The 21,113-nt window shown below is 38.0% G+C and overlaps 1 protein-coding gene across 6 annotated transcripts in view; it reads right to left on the bottom strand.

Moving 5' to 3' along the window:
* Window positions 1-256: 256 nt before the first annotated feature.
* EPC1 (enhancer of polycomb 1) overlaps window positions 257-21,113 on the bottom strand; it is a 60,778-nt gene continuing 39,921 nt past the window's right edge. For 5 of the 6 annotated variants that reach the window (XM_078378549.1, XM_020800677.3, XM_020800650.3 and 2 more), the window contains 9 exons: window positions 20,484-20,643; window positions 18,675-18,851; window positions 18,495-18,584; window positions 18,257-18,405; window positions 16,445-16,797; window positions 5,447-5,565; window positions 4,381-4,522; window positions 3,694-4,057; window positions 257-1,628 (listed from right to left, as the gene is read on the bottom strand). In XM_078378549.1, coding sequence (XP_078234675.1) covers window positions 1,556-1,628; window positions 3,694-4,057; window positions 4,381-4,522; window positions 5,447-5,565; window positions 16,445-16,797; window positions 18,257-18,405; window positions 18,495-18,584; window positions 18,675-18,851; window positions 20,484-20,643 — 1,627 coding nt within the window. In that variant the 3' untranslated portion in view covers window positions 257-1,555. Of the gene's footprint in view, window positions 1,629-3,693; window positions 4,058-4,380; window positions 4,523-5,279; window positions 5,367-5,446; window positions 5,566-16,444; window positions 16,798-18,256; window positions 18,406-18,494; window positions 18,585-18,674; window positions 18,852-20,483; window positions 20,644-21,113 lie in introns of all 6 variants that reach the window. The other variant, XM_020800685.3, reaches the window with a different exon arrangement.

Genomic DNA, 21,113 nt, shown 5'->3' with positions numbered 1-21,113 from the left:
GATGTTATCTCCTACTTTTTATGTTTGATCCAATAGTTCAACAGCTTTAATTCTGAACTGAGTAATCAGGAAGTTGAGTCATGGCAACTGGACTCAACTTCCAGATAACCTCACCTGGAAGACTGAGAATCTTCACAGATATTTTGAACTGAGTAGTTGTATTAAATTGTAGTCTCTGAAGTGCCCTGAGAAGCTATAGGCAAAATGTGGTATACAAGCTGAATAAATGAAGTATAGTATGAAACACACCACACACTTGTCTGTCAACATGTAATGCCCTGGGTTTATTTTGTGAGAGTTCTATCACAATTTTCCAGGTGGGAATAAAAACCTTAAGGATAATGTATGCCATTGGAGTGGGCATTCAGGCTTCGGTACTGACAAAGCACTAATAGTAGAGTCTTAAGTACCATTCTCTTCACAGAAGAGAGGGCAAATATTTCCAAAGGAAGGCACCCGACAGTTGTGGTTCTGGCCTTGCAGCCTCCTGGAGAATCTTAAAAGGAAAAAAAGCTGGCTGTTTTCAGAAACTGGAATGATGATACACGTACAGCAATTACTGCATTCTTCTCCCTTATAGCCTTTTTCTTAAGAACAAGTAAAGAATGAAGTCTTTAACAATTATACAATAAAAAAAATATAATTTGTGATCAAAAGAAGGGCAAGACAACATAAAAACTCCAGTTGTAAGGACTCCATTTGCATACTTGATTTGACACCACTTTTTTTTTGGTGTGCATGGAAATGGGACAACAGAGAGGGCTGTATGAAGAGCAGCAACATAACTTTAGTGCTTTAAGTACCAGAAACTTGCACACATGCTTGTGAGCTAGTTGGTTGGTAGAATCCATGAGACTTCATTTTTAGCTTGTTACTCGCCTTATGATATTAGAACAGGAAGATCCCATTGAATAGTACATTCCCCATTTTTAAACTGATGCCTTTTTAAAAAATTCTGTATGTATGTCACCATTTTTCACATGATACACAGAAAACTCAAGGACCCAGAGGGGGAACCAAGTTATGTTAATACCATTTACAAAATACCAAGGAGTCCACAGCTACCTAACACATTTACTACAGCACAGGAACCAATGAAGGTACAGTGTACAAAAAACTGTAAACACGGCACAATAAATAGATAAAACAGCAGGTTCCGCACCATGCACATGATGTGATGACACTTCATCTCTATACAATCTCACCTTCTCACACTCTTACTTTGTTGCAATTCTCCCTCCCACCCCTCCCCCACCCCAAGTGCAAAGCATCACAAATGAACGGTTCTGTATTCAAGTAACATATATACAAGGGTATTACAAATATGCAGTACTGTACAGATAATTGCTGTAGTCTTAATTTACAGATGTTGATTCTTTCCTATTAACAGTAAGAAAAGAAAAACCAAAGCATGAGAGATGTGCATTGCTGTCAAGTCCCCACAGCTGCCATGGAAACGCAATATGCTGCATTCCATCATCCCTTGCATTCAAATTGCTACTGATGCATAGCACCTAAACAAGTTCCCAAGGCTGAAGTTCCATTGCAATGGAAACTACGTCACCTCCATTGCTACTGTATTGTCTGCTATATTGTTCAGTGCTGGCTTTTCTGTTTCATGGTTTTCCCTGTGGGGGAAAAAGGGGAGAGGAAAGAAAAAAGTAAATATTTAAGCAGGACAGAAAAACTAAAACAATCTGTGAAAGGCCTGGTACAAAAATATAGTAAAAATAACTTTCTTCTATCTTCAGAATATCAATATAGCATCGAACTGTAGCCTTGTAAGGCACCACAAAATTCATTTAGTCCAATTCCCTGCTAATGCAGGAATGGTATCAGTCCCTCAACTTCAATTAAGAACACTTTCAAGAGCAGACCAGTTCAAAAGCATATCTGAGTACAGAGTGAATATGTGCATGGAAGGCCAGAATGCTAGCCAGCCTAGCATCCCTTGGCAGGGGGACTTGTGATCCGGGAGAAGCTACAACTGAACTGCTGGATTGCTCAGTGGCTTAGGCATCTGGCTGCAGGGCTAGAAGTAGGGAGTTCCAATTCCCCACTGTGCCTCCTTAACAGGGGCTGAGCTCAATGATCCATCGATCTGTTTCAGCTCTGTAGCTCTGATATTATAAAGCAATAAGTAAATAAATAAACAAAAACACATTTAAAAAGTCCTGAAAACAGCCTGAAGATTCACTAGTATGGAATAGGATGATACAATATTGAGGGACTGCATGAAGAGGACAGAAGAAAAAAGCCAATTACACAAAAGGATTTGAACAGATGTGTGACTATTTCCTGATTCATGCTGACATGCTGTTTTTAAAATGTACCAAAGAACACCAGAAAATTCTCCCTAGAAGAAATTATAGTAAGATAGTCAACCTTTTAAATTTCACTTTCTGCCATGAAATTTTACTATAGTTCTTTAAATCCAAACATTCTAATTTTAATGTTGAAGAATTCAGTATGAACAATGACTGAAAGTTATTTTGAATTGCAGATGCATCTGAATAGCCTCTAGTCTAGATGCTACAGTCTAGATATTTTCACCTTTAACTGGTTCATTCAGAATTATGAGGGGGTGCTGATAAGTATTGAGCCTTTCTCAGAAAAAATTGAACTAGGAAGCTGTAACTGCCACACTATTCTACATATCCCCCCTGGAAGTCAATGCACTTGCGACATCTGTTCTGCAGCTTCTTAAGTCCCTGCAAATAAAAATTTTCCGACTGCCGGTGTAACCACTCAGTTGCAGCATTAGTTGCCTCCAAAACACTCCCAAATCGTGGATAATGGCACAAACTCTCTCACGTGATATTCTCAGACATATAGTAATACTTTTGGCTGATATTCGGCAGTCCTCCATGATCATGTCATGGATGGCTTTCACATTTGCAGGCACAGAGACAGAAACAAGCCTTCCACTGGGTTTCTCTTTTTCAACACCAAAATGGCCTGTTTTAAAATTGACAACCCAACGTTTAACTGTTGCATATGAAGGGCCACTGTCACCCATAATTTCTGACATTTCATCACGGATCTGCTTTGCACCTTTCCCTTGTAGAAAGAGGAACTTGATTATGGTCCTATGCTCTTCCACATTGAACTTTCCTGGAGGTGCTGCCATGTTCACTTTGGACCTGAACATTAAAGATAGGTTAAACTCATAGGTGGTTGAATTTTGCACAACTGAATACAACAAATTGGCCAATATACTCTGTAATTTATAGTTTCCTAGCTCATTTTTTTGGGGAAAGGCTCAATACCTATCAGCACCCCTTTAACTGGTTCATTCAGAATTATAGTAGCAGATAAAAATGCATTTCATAGGAATTTCTAATTACTCACAAATAACTATGCCATTTTTTCTAGTAAGAGAATCAGGTTGTAATATTAATGGTCCTTGCAGACCATTAACTGACCTTTATTTCTTGTATAATTTAAGAAATAAAGAAAAAGAAAAAATACAAGCCATATTTTCCCCACTTAGCTTATCTGATTAGCTGGGAGCAAGGGGAAACCTCTGACAAGTACAAAAGAGCTTATTTCCTCACCGTGACCTATAAAGTCATACCGTTAAGAGTGCCTGCAAAACATCTTGCATTGCCCAAGCGCATGTAGATGATCTTACAAATGGTAGACAGATATTATAGCTTCTCTCATGCTAGCATGACTGCCAATATAGCTTACCTTGGTACTGTGTCCACAGAAGATGAAGCTGGCACCTTGGGCACCTGACAGTTTGCTGCAGCCAGCTTTAAGGCAGATGATGGAACAGCACTTAGAGTCCTAGGTATGTGTCGTGCATTGAGCGTAGTAATAGAGTTAGCAGTGGCAACAGAGGAGGGTACAGTTAATCTAATGTTGTTCCCAAACAGAACCTGAGTTGTTGCAGAATTGGCAGCAGTTCCTTGATGACTCAGTGCACTGTGGGAACTTGAAGTCTGTGTCATATTTGAAGGCTGTAACAAGGCTGAACCTGCTGTTGATGACGAGCTTGTATGTACAAGTGCTGTAGGCGAAGTACTACTGAGGTGTAAGCCCTTATATACTCCTGGGGAGATGGGGGGGAAAAAACCACAAATAAGGTATAGTGTCACTATTAGCACATGCTGGCTGAAATTCTGTTGTGCAGACATGCAAACAACATAAGTTTTAGACATATATTGCCATAAGTTAAGAAATCTCTGTAGGCATTGTCTGTTAACACAGGTTCGCTCAACTCAGTATCCAGTCAATAATGTTTGTAGAGATTTCTTAATTTATGGTACTTCACGCCTAAAAGCTACACTATTTGTGCAACTGTGCAACAGGATTTCAACCAATGATTTACAATACACAAATATTCAGGACACAATCATTTTTACAATTTCTTACCTGAGGCTTGAAGGATGCCATTCACCCCAATTCCAAGCACCACGTCATCCTTTATTTTGATTCCCATGAGCTGTTCTGATGTAACCAATGCTGAAGCAGCAAATTGAGCACTAACAGAGTCCAATGTCTTGGAAATAAAACCCTTTAAGGAAAAGAAAAAGTAATCAAGAATTTACACATCAAAGTCAAAGCATATATTCTAGCAATTTACTAATTAATTCTAATTAATTGCGAAGTAGTTTATGCAACTGAAAATAAATGATACTAAAAGCCACTATAGCTAAAAATCAGACCCCAAAGACAGAGCATAACAGAGAACAAAAAACTCTATTTACTAAATAAAGATTAAAATAATTTGTTCTACAAATACACATAGATCTTTGCATCTTCTCTCTTCTGAAGAAAAAAGAGAGAGAAAAGGACCAAAGCTCAATAGGGAAGCAATTATACACCCTTGGAGGAAACATTAATATCCTGAAAGCCCATTTACTCCTTAGAAACAAAGACAGACTAGCTAGGATTTGGGAAACTCTGTAAGTAACATGTAGGTATGTGTGACTCAAGTATTAATATAGACTTATCTCCTGCTCTTAAAATATTTTTTAAAAAGTCAAGAAGTTGAACAAACCAAGTGCCTAGAGTCTTCCCAAGAATCTCAAAACCTTATGTTTAGCAATCAGTGATGATGTGATGATATATTACTATCTAAAACACTGAGGTGTTTAAATATCATGTAACATTTTGTAGGAGTCAAGTTCTGAATCTTAGCTGAATAAGAGAAAACAAAAAAGAAACAAATACATGCAATCTAGATTAATGATGCTATCTGGAAGTTTTTAGATGTCCTTAAATACTAAGCCACCTCTTTTCTGTTGGGAGGCAATGCCTACTATACTCACCTGTAGCATCCCTTCTAAACATTCTAGAGGATGGCTAAGATGTAGATTCGAGCGAAAGCCAGTTTCCTGTTGGTTAGTTGCAAGGTGCTATGGCAACAGCTCATAATTAGAGATGGACCCTGGTGGGAAAAATGAGGGATAAATCATAATACAGACAACTCCCTCACCTGTGCAGTGTTCGTAGAAGAATTAATATTTGCTTGCTGTTGATGAATTTGTGCAAGCTGCTGTTTCTGCATTAGTGCCAGTTGCTGTTGATGTTGCTGGTATTGTTCGGCTGTAAATGCTGAACAAAATATAAAATGAGAGAATACTGTATCAAAATATGTAAACCTCATATATACGTATCATATCCTAAAAGAAAAACATGTACAGGTCTGAGGGACAGTACATATATACAGTGCTCTTACTTCAGTGGGAACTAGTACTAACTTCACTTGTAATAGAAGTGTGACTGCCACACAGGATTATTAATGTGGCTTGCTGTTCCAGGACAGCCAGTTTTCAGGACATTACACTCACTATACTCAAAGAGTTGCTGCTATTAACTAAAATGTCTTAGATTAAATTTGTGTCCTGCTCTTGTGTTAAATACTGTTTCCATTCAGTCCCAAGGAGACTTTAAACATTATTCCTTTAAAACTTTTAAAGTCAGACTATGGTGAAGCTTTAATTCAGTTTCCCTCAGTTGACCCACCTGGGGAAAAAAATCCAGTCAATAAGATGGTTATGCTGATTTATAGAGGAGTGAAGAAAGACTGTATTATACTACTTATTTTTCTATGGAGAATTCTAAAATAGAAAATAGAGAGGTTTCATTGCAATTTTCATTTTAGTGCATGTTAATGAAAAACTCCCCACTGCCAACATTTGAAGCGTGTTCATCCCTAAGAATAATATTAAAATTAAAATTATAAATTTAAAATTATAAATCTAGATATAACCATGTATTACAAGATTTTCCAAGTTAAAAGATATAAGAATTTGTGACATTGCCACTCCTGTGCTCTGAAGATGCCAGCCACAGAGACTGGCGAAACGTTAGGAAGAACAACCTTCAGAACACGGTCAAAGCCCCCGAAAAACCCACAACCACCATTAGATCCTGGCTGTGAAAGCCAGGATCACGAATAAATTCCCTTTACGTTTGTTAAGACACAATAAAGGCACACAGACTTGACCATATTTGAGAATCATGCGTTCCAGAAAAAAAAGCAAACTGTAGAGAAACTTTTTTTTAAAAGAAATGACTACAAGTAAAAGTGGTACGATAACCTGAATTTACCAGTGAAGGGAACAATTTTTAGTTTGTCTCTTGTAAGTTATGTTGCCAATAAAAATAGGGTTATAAAATATTTATGTAGATTGTTTATAGGCAGACGTACTACTGACATGGCACTTTTGATATCTGGATTTTAATAGCATACTAAGATTTAATTATTCTGTAAACAATTAAGACATTGCCATATGATGTTTTTAAGTGGTAAGGATTTACAACGCTGCACAACTGAGTGCCTACACTTTCAAAAATGTTATGTAAGGATTTCTGAAGTCATAACAGGCCACCGGAGCCTCTCTAGATTTCTGTACAGTGAGCTCTGCTTAACAGCTGTGCAAAACCCATGTAGAAGAATTATTAATCTCTGGAAGAACTGGAAATTTGAACATTCATAATCTACACATTGGCAGTTATAACTTAATTCTCAGTATCTTCTGAGCAAACTCAGAAGATTAAATTAAAAATTGTACAAAAAGATATGGGTTTCTTCAACTGACTGCCTGTGAGTCAGTCTTCTTCCTCTAAAGATGAAAACCCTTAAAAAAATTGCAAGGCCATTAAGTGGTTTGCTAGGAATACTACAATGGTAATATGAAAATATGAGACTGTTAGTAAGTCATCATTAGCTCCAACTCATAGGTATGTATATAGTCAGATCTGAGACAATCATAAAAATGCCTTCCCATACAACTTAAAAAAATTATCCATTTAAATCCAGAGTTTCTAAGAACAGCACATGTATTTTAGAGGATGCTTTTAAGCAAACCAAGGAGGTGGAAGCCCACTGTACAAACCTTTGCATTTATTAAAGCAGTGGTTCTCACTCTTATATACCTAACGCATCACCAAGTGTTCCATCAAAGAACCTGATTCACATGACAAAAGGAACGGAAAGCCACATTCTCTCCAAGAAATATGCTCCTATGTCTACAATCATTTTGTTTTTATATTTTTACTTAATGGCCATGAAAAATTACATCACTACTGTTAGGAGTAAGCATCAAAATAATTCTATCAGCAGTTGAAAACTCTAATACTGTTAAATATAAATTGTACTGCTACAGTAACAATAATAGATAAAAAGGCAGTAGGATTATTGGGAATAAGTTTCATAGCTATGATTAAAAAGACAAGGAAGAATATTCATGTAATTTCACATTATGAAAACTTTCACCCCACTTAGTCTAATATGCATTTCACTAGTGGGACAGTATGGCCAAACAACCACTGCCTGCCCAACTGTGTTACAGAATCTTTTCAAGTTTCAGAAAACAAAAGTGAATCACCTATTAAATTTACTCACATCCTTACAATATCTCCATAGCCAGGTATATTTTTCTACATTTCTCCATACCCAGCTATTTCTCTAGAAATCGTAACTTAGGCTTATACCATTACATTTACTGTTTTATTTCCAGCAGGAACAAAATACAAAGTAAAAAATGAATTATGTATCACTGTTCTTAAACAATTATTCTGTCACTTTTCTTAAGCTTGGATGAGGATGTTTGAGAAACATAAAAATTTAAAGGGGTGCATACGAGTATGGTATTTACATCACTGCTCACATTAAATTTCTTTTGGTTCTTTTAGTTCTTAAACTGTATTTTTATTCCAAAAATAGCTATTTGTGCCTATTTCTTTAAAATTCAAAATAAGCTGAATTCAGATTTGTGATTTATTTTACTTTTTAGATTACACACTGACTTTCTGTTAAAAGGACTTGGAATTAAAATAAAGCAGAGCTCTGAAGGCATAAAGATTTCTCAAAAATCAAAAAGTGGGTTGGGATACTGGTAAGTTTGAAAACCACTGTTCTGCATGTTTGGAAACTTTTACAATTATTAAAATTATCTGCAATATGAAAACCTCTTATTTTTTCTTAAAGTTGTAAAGTACTTAGCTTCTGGCAGGATGCATCTTCAACAAGTAATTAACAGGGTATCACAAAATTAGCCTGCTGCTGTGGGAAACTGCAAAGCTTTATAGAAAACTTCAAGTAATTTTAGAGTATCTAACAGAAATTATCATAGGGATGTGATGTGTTTCAACCCTGTGCTTGATGTGTCAATATGAAGGGTCTTTTCACATTATAGCCATAGTTCTCCATGTCTTGACAACTTTTTGTTCAAATAATACAAAGAAGAAAAACTCTACACAGGTTGGTTGATTTAGGCGGCATGAATGTTTAATAAGCAATGTTACTAGCAGTATGCCAATTGATACCATCAGTACAGAAAGGCCCTTTCAGAACAAATTATCACACAACATTAGTTGACAATTATGATCGGACAGGTTACAGCATCTTGAAAAATGACAAAAATATAATATGCTGAAATTTCTCTAAGCAACTAAGCATTGCTTGGTTTTGAGTAAAACTGAAGTTTTGATTAGCCTACAGTCCCCTTAAAAAGCCACCTCTTCGCAGATTAGCACTGTTCATGGAAAGTTTAAAAAAAAGGTTAAGAACATTCAATTTATCTATCAGATTTCTAGACGGAAGAAAAGGTCACTTAATTTCTACAAAGTTATGAGCGTCTGAGCAGCCAAATTGAATATACAGTGTTTAGACTTGTTCTTCTAATCTAATGAAGCATTAAACCTGTTGATTATTTTACTCTAAAGAAATATCAACCATACTTAGGTAAGAATGTATACCAAAAAAGTCACACTACATGCTCATCAAGCCTTGTGGTGCAAACTACAATATTGCAGTCAAGAGTCTGCTCACAACCTAAGTTTGACGCCAATGGCTAGTTGGCCATGAGGTTGATTTAGCCTTCCATCCTTCCGAGTTTAGTAAACAGAGTATCCAGCTCACGAGGGGAGGGGATGTGCAGACTGCATAATTAAATTGTAAATCACATAGAGAATGCTTTAAGCACTATGGGATGGTATATAAGAGGCACACTTCATACTTTGCTTTTAAGTTAGTGTAACAAGCCAGCATCCAATCATCCAGTACAGTATTATATTTAAATTTTTTCACGAGTTATTAGTTATGCATTGGAATTTGTATAAAAAATATTTTATATCAAAACAAAAAAATCATATGGTATACCCACCATGATTTTGGACTTACACTCTCACATTCTCTTCTAAGCCAACCAACATGCAATATCAGAAAAACACAATACTAAAATTCCAACTACAGTGGTGCCTCGCATAGAGAGGTTAATCCGTTCCGGATTAACCTTCGCTATGCTGAAGTATCGTTGAACGGGGCAGGGATTTCCATTGGAACGCATTAAACATGGTTTAATGCGTTCCAAATGGGCCAAATACTCACCGTTCAGCGAAGCTTCTTAATGGCCGGCAGCCATTTTCGCGCCCTCGCCTCGCTTAATGAGGGCGCGAAAACGCTGCGCGTGGCCATTTTGGGCCATTTCCGGGCTTCCGGCGGCCATTTTGGCCGCCAAACAGCTGATCGTCGGGCTTCGTTTTGCGAAGATCGGTAAGCGAAACGCTTACCGGTCTTCGCAAAGCGAATTTTGCCCTATTAGAAAAACGTTAAGCGATCGCATTAGTGATCTGAAAAAACGGATCGCTATGTGATTTCGTCGTTATGCGGTGCGCTCGTTAAGCGAGGCACCACTGTATATCTAAAGAAGGGATGTGGTGGTGCTGCCAGTTAAACTGCAGAAGCCTCTGTGCTGCAAGGTCAGAAGACCAGCAGTTGTAAGATCGAATCCACGCGACGGAGTGAATTCCCATCGCTTGTCCGAGCTCCTGCCAACCTAGCGGTTTGAAAGCATATAAAAATACAAATAGATAAATAGGTACCACCATGGTGGAAGGGTAATGGTGTTCCATGTCTAGTCACGCTGGCCACGTGACCACGGAAACTGTCTTCGGACAATCACTGGCTCTACGGCTTGGAAATGGGGATGAGCACCACGCCCTAGAGTCGGATACGACTGGAGTAAATGTCAAGGGGAACCTTTACCTTCATATCTAAAGCAGCACCCTAGTTTGTGGCCCACATACATGATGGAAACTTTTAGCACACTAATTTGACAGAGCATTGTGAAGCTTGTTTTTGCTTCCATTGAATTAGCCTTGTCTTTTAGTAATATAAGATAGGATGGTCAATCCAGATATAAGATGCCTGTAAGCTTCCAGGCCATGTTCAAGGTGCTTAAAGCCCTTTTAGGTCTTGGGACCTTGTTACCTATCTAAGCCTCTCTTCCTCAAAACATCTACTTGTCCCATCTGTACCTCTCTCATATTGGGATGCTTCCAGTGGCCACCCCAAGGGAGGCCTATAAATTTGTTACCTGAAACTGGGCCTTCCTCGAGATGGCCATGTCAGTTTGGAATTCTCTCCCATTAGAAGTGCAACTGGAGCCTTTCCTCCTCGGTTTCACGAGGTAACTTACGAGCTGGTTGTTTTCCCAAGCCTCTTTGTAGCCTGCCCCAGATTAAGGAATTTTTAACACTTCTCTCTGCCTGGCTGCCTATTATTTTTTGTAGTTTTACTGTCCTTAACTGCCGGGCGCATTTTCCCGGATCATGCTTATCTGAGTCTTATCTGACTTTTCCCAGTTCTTTTCCTGTCACTTTCATTGTTAATATTTTGTTACTTTGATGTCGCTTTTGTTAGCCGCCCAGAGTAGTGCCTCTGCTACTAATTGGGCTGGATAAAATGTACACAAATAAATAAATAAATAAATAAATAAATAAATAAATAAATAAATAAATTTTTTTTGAAAGGCATACATGTAAACCAAATGAATATCACTATATACTACTTTAAAAATAATTTATGCCAAATGATGCTACCCAGTGCCACTGACAATTTTGATGGAAGCACTTAAGGTATAACACTTTTCTTTCTAGAAAAACTAAAATTAAATGAGTATGTGAAAATATTCTTGGGTTGGTTTAAACTTTAAAGCAGTGGTTCTTAACCTTTGTTACTCAAATGTTTTTGGACTGCAACTCCCAGAAGCCTTCACCATCAGCTCTGCTGGCTGGGGTTTCTGGGAGTTGCAGTTCAAAAACACCTGAGTAACAAAGGTTAAGAACCACTGGTTTAAAGGACACTAAACGTTAAAGAGCATGATACTAATGGGGTAGTAGAGACATGGAAATAATAAACAAACAAAAATAAATTTTCCTAGTGTAACTCTCTAATGCTACTTTACTATGCATTGATTTACTTAAAAATACTTCTATTTACATGTTATTTCTTCAACTGCTTCAATTATGGCTCACTGGTATTGAGAGACGTTTACTGCAAAGTATAACCCGTTTCTCATTCATACACAGCAGCAAAGTTGGCAACACAATCCTGAAGTATTTTAGTTAAAAAGGCTTTCTGAAACTGAAAAAAAAAACCCCTCAAGTCATCTTGTGACTCCCAAGTTTTCATTTATTTTATTTTTTTGAGTAGGTGGGGGCTGGGGTACTAAATGGGCTCAAACATGTGGCAAAATTGGTAGTTACACCATCTCAAAGGGCACAAACACATCTGTTGAGTAAAAATGAACAGTTTTTTTTTTTAAGGTTATGATACGGGGCTGTATGAAGATTGCAATTTGCACACCCCCAAAACACAAGATCAACAGGAAGCAGCTTACTTAAGACAGAAACTGGAGATCTGAGAGAATGCACAGATTAACTTAGCTAAATACAGTAGTTGACCTATAAGAAACTGTTATTTTACTGAATAGCTAACAGAATTCTCAAACTAAATTAGTAACATTCCAGAAAACCGTGACTTATATATTTTTATTTATCTCAATCTTAACTACAATATTTTGATTTAAATTATGGTAAGTATATTACTGATTTGATTAGTTGACAACTCATGCCTTTTTTAAAAGAAGGACTCCAGGTCACAAGTGACAAATTGCTTCTGTGAAACATATGCTCTGAAATAGCAGTGTCTCAGGTTTTGTAGACAAAATTGTACCAATGCAGTTAGGAAGTCACCAGACCATTTTATGCAGAAAATGAAACTGTTTAGCTCTGAAGATACTTGGGTTAGCACATATATTTCAGCTCTCATCTCTCACCTTCTTGCTGGGTGGAATGCAGTTTCCTATATGTCTGAACAAATGAAACGAATAACAGTCTGAAGTTTTTCAATTTTGGTCTGGAGCAGAAGCACCAGATTGCAATTCACATTTGGCAGCAATCACAAATTATGACTCCTCCAAACAAGTCAGACTGTGAATTAGAATTGGGGAGAGTGGAGATGGGGAGAGTGTGTGCACAAGTTCAGTCACAAACATGGGCCATCTCTTAGGTTTATGCCACCTTAAAAATCCATCTATGAATTAGGTTTAGCAGGCTTTAATTTACACACTCACATATTAGTGTCTTCTAAAAAGTGCCATTGCACAAGAAAGTCAGAACATGCTGTCTTAGTTACAGATATAGGTATGATACACTTTTAACACCATAGTCCTATGAATGTTTATTTGGAAGTAAATTACTTGAAAGTAAATTCTACTGTGTTTAGTGGGCTTATTCTATAGCAAATGCATTTGGGACTGCAGTCTAAATACAGTGGTGCCTCGCAAGACGAGTGCTTCGTTTAAAGAAGAAATCGCATAACGGAGAAGTATTTGCGATTGCAAAAGTGATCGCAAAACGATGTTTCCTATGGGTTTTTTTTTCGCTTCGTGATGATCGGTTATCTGCTTCACTAACCAATTATCGCAAAACAAAGATTTTCGCACAGCTGATCAGCGGTTTCAAAATGGCCACCGGGTAAAAAAAATGGCCGCCCGCTATTTTCTGGGACAGAGTCCTCGATGCACAGGCAGCGAAAATGGCCGCGCTATGGAGGATCTTCGCTGGACAGTGAGTTTCAAGCCCATAGGAACGCATTAATTGGGTTTTAATACGTTTCTGTGGGCTTTTAAAAATTGCTTTACGATGTTTTCGTTCTACAGCGATTTCGCTGGAACGAATTAACATCGTAATGCGTGGCATCACTGTATTAATTCTCTAGGCTTTGTAGTTTTCTACTTACTTAACTTTCAGATCACCAGCAGCTAAGCACAAAAACTTCCAGTAACTAGAAATAAATTGTCTTTTAATTCTAACTACTATTACTACTCTTTTGACAACTATAAATGTTGAAATAATTGGCCATGCTTGGTGAATGCATCAGAAAATCTATATTATTATTATTATTATTATTATTATTATTATTATTATTATTATTATTATTATTATTATTATTATTATTATTATTATTATTATTATTATTTTAAAGGGCAGGAAGGAGGGTAGCCTCCATGCTGGTATTTACTCCAGACCTAACAAACAATTTTAACTTGGTGGCGTCACTCAAGAAAGCTTGTCCCAATACACTATACAGAATGTAGATTTCTTAATGCAGGCCTAGCAAACATCTATGATTTCTCAGAACAGAACACACAGTCCATTAAACTCTGATGCTGATGCTTGTCTGAAACAGCTGTGTGTGTTTTTTTTGGGGGGGGGAATAATTTCCTGCACAGCTCCCGACATAGTGTTGAGATGTCTATCGTTTTTTAGGTCATAAGGCATGCAATGTTCTCCTAATACAATGCTACAATGGTCATACAAATACTTATTTGATGTTTTATGTATCACTGTTATTACTCTTCTACATGGGTCTGGAACAGGCTAGTGAAAGAATTCATGAAAGACTAACTACTGAACATAGTTTTACATTTAAAGTGTATAAGTTACATTTAGAACATAAAATATCTTAAATTATTAGGGACAATAGTTTTTTTTAAATTATATAATTGCAAAGTTTTGTTTTCTCTGAAAGACAAATAAGCATTGCCACTGAAGGATACAAACAGAATTCAATACTGCTACTGAATATTCTGTTTCATTAGTTTCAGCTAAGTATAATACTATCAGCATTTAACTATCAAAATCTATGTCTCAATGTCTTACTTTTAACAAAACACTTTACCTCCTAGGCACTGCTTCCATAAACCGCTCTGTACCATAGGTATCTAAATTGCATGCTGTTTGCTTTATTTATTCAAGTGTACAATTCTGAAAAAGACACTAAAATCTAACATGGAAAAGAAATTTGTTGTCTTAAGTCATGTATATCATAATTCTCTAATATAATCATTTAAGAAAAAAATCATTTTTCTAGGTAGGCTGGAAAACATTGGCGTTTCTAACTTAGGCTTCATTATGAAATGCCTATAACTTAAAAGGAACATTTTATTTCCTGCCTGCCATCCTACTGTTCAATATCTAGCACTGAAGATCTTTTGGCAGCCCTGTAGTCTAAGAGGCTAGAAATCACTGTCCAATGAATGAATGTTTCCAGTGGCTGTGTCTAATTTTTAGAACTAGGACATCCTCAAACTATAATGCATATACAGTCGTGCCCCTTTTTACGATTACCCCGCATTACGATGAATCCACTTCACAACGACGTTTTTGCAATCACAAGACGATGGTCTAAATAGGGTTTTTTCGCTTTGCGACGATCGGTTCCCTGCCTCGGGAACCAATTCTTCGCAAAATGATGGTTTTTTAACAGCTGATCGGCAGCTTCAAAATGGCCACCGGGTGATTAAAATGGCTCCCCGCTGTGTTTAGGGACAGATTCCTCGCTATACAGGCACCGAAAATGGCTGCCGTATGGAGGATCTTTGCTGGACGGTGAGTTTTTAGCCCATTGGAATGCATTGAACGGTTTTCAATGTGTTTCAATGGGCTTTTTATTTTCGCTTTACGATGTTTTCGCTTAGCAGTGATTTTCCTGGAATGGATTATCGCCGTTAAGCGAGGCACCACTGTAGTCTTAATACTGTTTACAGGTAGTGGTGCCCCACTTGATGACGAATCTGCTTTACGATGAGTTTTTTGCTATTGCGATCACAAAACAGTGATTCAAAGGGTTTTTTTCACTTAACGATGGATTCCCTGCTTCGGGAACCGATTTTTCGCTTAACGTTGGTTTCAAAACAGCTGATTGGCGGGTCGCAAAAAGGCCACCCGCTGTGCTAAATGGCTCCCCGCTGTGTTTAGGACGGATTCCTCGCTTTACAGGCACCGGAAAATGTCCGCTCTATGGAGGATTTTCGCTGGACAATGAGATATTTCCCCCACTAGAACGCATTAACTGGTTTTTAATGCATTCTAATGGTTTTTTTACTTTCGCTTGACGACGATTTTGCTCTACAGAGATTTCGCTGGAACGGATTATCGTTGTCAAGTGGGGCACCACTGTATTTAAAAAAATGTTTTATGCATAACACTAGCTCAATAGTTTTAATATCTGTATCCACCATGGTCTAACCTTTTATGATTTTATATTTTATTTTTAGCATCTTAATTTTACATTTCACCTTAAGAACTAAAAAGCAAGCTAAGCTGTTACTTATGAATATAGCACAGGATCACACTAAATCTTGCTTATAAGGAGGAGACTATCAGGGTACTGTTTTGACGATGTGCTCTAAGAACACACTAGGTCGGAGACAGTGCAATTCAGTGTACAGAATGTATAGAATGTTTTAGATTAGAACTTAAGAGATCTGGGTTCAAACCACCACTCTGTCATAGAAATTCACTTGAGGGATGGGTCAATGGTAAACCACTTACTGAACATTTAATATACTTTGAAAACCCTGCTAAGAGTTGTTGTAAGTTGGAAATGAGTTGACCACACATAACAACTCCAGGTTACAACTAGAGTCTGTCATACTTGGAAAAGAATCACTGCAATCAAGTTAACCACTCTCAAGTCTAGATCCAACCCTCACAATTAAAATTTGCATTTTAACAAGATTTATTTTATGTAATGTAAACACAAATAGCTGAGAAAAAAACATGGAGGAAGTAAATAAAAGTCTGATCTTATTTGCCACAATTATTCTTAGAATTAAGTTTGTCAAAATCAACATACCAAAGTGTGCTGAACCACTGCTACTTTTACTTTGTATAGAGGTACTGCATGTCTGGGTCCCAGGTTGTGCTGTGCCTGTTCGATTTACACTTCTGTGTAATTTCTTATAGGAAAATTCGTCACTGTCACTGTCATGTAGGGTTGGTGTCCGAGGCCTAAAATGCCGCCATCTACATGATTTGATATTGACTAGTATCTGACTGAGGTCTTTAGAGAAAGATCTGTCCGAGGTATTTGTTTCTGAGGTATTGGCAAATTGATTGATTGAAGAGTGTAGCTGTGAGGAAAGCATTTCTGAATCCAGCTGGCAAAATGCACTGTTGTTCTCCGAATATGCTCGGTCCAGTAGCACTCTAAAAGAATAATAATGAAAAGGCATGATTTTTCTCTACCATATACAAAGCCTAGTTAATAGTACCATGAGGAGCACACAACAGAAATAGACTTAGAATTCTATTGCAAACATTCTTTTCACATCAATTAACTCAGAATATTTCAAACACATGGGAATTATATATTTTGTTACAAGCCCTATGAGTAAATAGCAGGTCAACATAAAAATGTGACTTCTCATTGAAAAAAAAAGTGGCAGTATATAACTCCTGATTCAATCTAAAGAAAGGTTTTGCATAGTGTGGCACTCCATATGTTGTTAGACTGGACTACCATGAGCTCTAACCAGCACAGCCTATAGTGAGGAATGTTGAGAGTTTTAGGCCAATAATAAAATTTGCTGTACAAATAGGTATCAAAAAATCTGGTCCAAGTCTTCATAGAAAGATACAGTCTTCTAAGGGTTTCTGAGGAGGTTCAGACTCATGTGTTCCCTCCCAATGCATCTTGTGCTGATCCCTGGGTTCCTGATTATGATTTGGGGCAATCCACAAATTGAACATTTGGATAAAACGCAAATAACAGTTTATTTCCAAATAAGACTCAGAGATGAAGAAAAAGCATTGGGGGAGAAGATGACCGTTTGTCATCTTCTGTAAGCTTTATAGGACTTCAGGAACAGAGGATAGAAGCTTCCCTCTTCTCAAATCAGAAGAGATTTTAAACTCTTCAGATGCCCCCCATTGACACAGCTATCTTATACTACAGAGCAGATCCTGTGGTTGCTATCAGCTAATGGATATGCAGACAATACACAACAATGTTTACTGTAACAGCATTTTCTTGAAAAATACCATTTTATGGACCAGGAGTGCAACTGGGCTGGGGGAAGCTTAAGATTTACTATTGTCAACAGATCAAATGTCCTATGTGAAAACAGAAGATCAACATAAAAATGAAATTTATCATTGAAAAAAATGCTGTCATTGTGACAGCGTAACATATGTAATTTCCAGGCCCCTTTACTAAAGGCAGCTACAAGTACTATTACCGATGACCTCCAAAGGACTCAAAGAGGGTATGCAAATGACAGTATCAGTCAAGCTGTTGGAGGCAGCCCTATGGTAGGGACATGATTCACTGGCAAAGCACATACTTTTTGCATGCAGAAAGGACTGCATTCAGTACCCAGCTTCTCTAGATCAAGATGAAAAAGTTCCTACTTGAAACCCTGGGGTGCTTACTGCCAATGTGACTTGACAAGGCTGATACAATATTAAGCAACTTTCTATATAGTTAGAACTTTTAAAAATGCAGGCCTATACTCAACACTGACAATACAGGATTGTCAACTGAATCATGGGTACAGTTAAAAAAAATACTGAGGGCTGCTTAAGATTTTTGCCCAAAATGTTTCAAATGTGGCTTTGTGCAAATCTAATACTAGCAAATTGATTAATGAGGCACGAAGAAACTTACCTTCCACCACGTCCAACCCGTCTACGTGCAAACCCAATGCACCGATGTGGTACAGTAAGGGTTGTTAAGCAATATCTATAGCGCTCATCTCCTAAACCTGTCCCTTTAGGACTACTCCACGGCCAGTCTCCAGTTCGGTCTAAATGCGGCTAGAAAACAAGTATTTGAGAAGGATTTTAAAATGGTATTTTCATTACTATAAACCTTCACAAGAAATCTGTAAAAACCCAAGACTTACAGCATAATACTGACAGCCTGCTCTCCTACGGAAAGCAAACGGACCATCAGGATCATTTTCTTCCTCAGCTTCAGAAGAACCAGACAAGACCTTCAAAAAAAAAATCAAGGAAAGGAACAGGTAAGAACAATGAACTAATGCTTCTTCCCTTTCCCAAAGTACTAAACTATGAAGTCTTACTTGAGAAAGAGGTTCCTCATCAGAGCTAGGAAAATCATATTGGTTCATATCCTTCGCATTAAAGACTGGCAGTGCAGCAGGAGTTGCTTGTTGAGTAGCAGCAGTAGCTGATGAAGGTACAATTTTAGACTTCTTCTCATACTTTCTCTTGGGTCGGATAGCATCAGCTTTCTCTTGCTGCAAGAAAAGGCAACAGGTCAATACTTCTGTCTACTTAAGTTTTACCTTACTAAATGGCCAGCCAATACAACCACAATAATACAAATGAGTGAACAATATAATTACTTTACACAACCATTCTGTTCTCCAACTCTTTGGCAAGAATCTAGTTTCAGATAGTGATTTTGTAATGTAATACTAAACAAATTCATTACATCTAATTCTGCTGGAATCCTGCTAGTTATTTACATATGTGTAAGTTAAACTGGTGAACTGCCACTAAGTAACAAAATGCCAGTCACCTTACCAGCTGCATGCCCGCTATGCAATACTTCTATTTACATGTTATTTCTTCAACTGCTTCAATTATGGCTCACTGGTATTGACAGACGTTTACTGGCAAAGTAACCCCAGTTTCTCATTCATACACAGTGCCTCATAACAAAACTAGCACCTCATCAGTTAGTTCCAATATGCTGCAGTATGTTACTCTAAGGCTCACTGACCCCGACTGTGTAAGAACCGCAGATCTCCTACCAGTAGTTCCACTGGCTCCGGACTGGTTACGTTTTCTTAGTAGAGTCTGGTGCCTTTGACAACGGTTCCCTGTCACTGCTCTCCTCCATCTCAGGAGACTGAGCATCACTAGTCCCCTGACAAGAGTCAGTTTGGCACTGGCATCAGTTCTCGTCATTGAGGCCAGTGAAGTCCTGCTGACCACCAAGCCCAGTCCAGTGGTTGGGCTTCGAGCCTCTCAGTGAGGTTCGGTAAAGGCAGCTGATGGTGAGCATCAGTTGCTTTCTCTCTCCTTGTAAAGCCTCCTCCTTCTCTCCTGCTGGCGTTTAAGCCACCAGCACCTCAGCTGCATGAGGGTGGTGCCACAAGATCCACTGGGTGTCTTGGACACTACAGAGCTGCTGGTGAAGTTGTCTCTGGGGCTCAGGTGGCAGCAATCCCCCTCCCTCTGAAAGGGATTGACCTTCTGGTCCCAAGTCAGCTCAGTCACTCTACAAAGGATTGGATCCTGGTCCTCTGACAACGAGTCCCAGTTCTACACTTCTTGGACTCCTCAATGGGAGCCCTCTGGCCCAGAAGACTAAATCTCCCTGTTCACCTTCCTTTCATCCCAGTTACGTGCCCTACTCCTGTTCTCCAAGGTTCCACTTGTCACCCCTCCCACCATAGAACTGTACTTCTTTCTTTCCAGCCACTTTGGAAATGCAGAGCAACTGCTACACACAAACTCTTGGGTGGGGGGGTGGAGGTGCTAGGGTAGGTGGGTCACCTGGGGTGCTAGAAGTGACCCCCTCACAGTTACATAATTTAATTTCTGCAGATATAAATTACCAACAGGATTCTGGCACTGTCTGATACATGCCCATCACAATTCCAGTTGGAAGTGCTTCTAGCTATTATGATGCCCAATTATGATACAACCTTGTTACAGATAGGGTATTTCTCTTCTCTATTGGACTTGCGAACTGTCTGCCTTGAAGTATGGCAAAGGGGAATATCCACTGCAGTAACCAGTTATTCTTACTTTTACAAACTATTACAAAAATATTCACATGGCTTGTATTGTTAATAACATGTTCTTCTCTACGAGCAATCAGTAAAACACAACTCGCATGTTTTAACAGTTTCAGTCACCTTGTTGACTTTAAATTCTTTCAGTTCTATACTTTCTTGGTGTTTAAACTGAGTGCTGTTGGCAACAGGAACAACGGGGATGGCATAAGTAGGCTTCATGGGCTGCCGCTGTGCCATTACCTCAGACATGATATCTCCATTATAATCACCCAAATTGTATCTGAAAATGGAAAACAAGAAGTTTGAACTTGCCATATTTTAAAAACATTGCATTAGTCTACTAATAGTACCTCACCTTATGTTTAAAATTTATATAGTCTTTTATCCAGTGAATACAAGCTTTATTAGTGCGAATTAAAACATTTTACTCAAAGAGAAACATCCAAACAGAACAATAAAGAATATGATGATAAAATCCAAAGTATTGAATGCATGACTGAAGCAAACCAATTACAAGGAAAGGCAACAGGTGGCAAGTTACGATTTTCAGCAGGCATAAACATTCATTTGACAGATCAAATGGATCTTTAATTATGAATCCAAGCAACGTAAATCATGCCAGTGTGGTCACTGCAATCCCCAACCCAAATTTCTACATATACTACACATCAAACTGAGTTCCCTTTAAGCACTTAAGAAGTCCTACACAATGTCCTGATTTCCATAAAAAAACAGTTTCTCTGGTGTTCT

This window comes from Pogona vitticeps, chromosome 6 (genome assembly GCF_051106095.1).
Source record: "Pogona vitticeps strain Pit_001003342236 chromosome 6, PviZW2.1, whole genome shotgun sequence".
In the NCBI taxonomy this organism is placed as follows: domain Eukaryota; kingdom Metazoa; phylum Chordata; class Lepidosauria; order Squamata; family Agamidae; genus Pogona; species Pogona vitticeps.
This window is presented reverse-complemented; position numbering and strand designations above follow the sequence as displayed.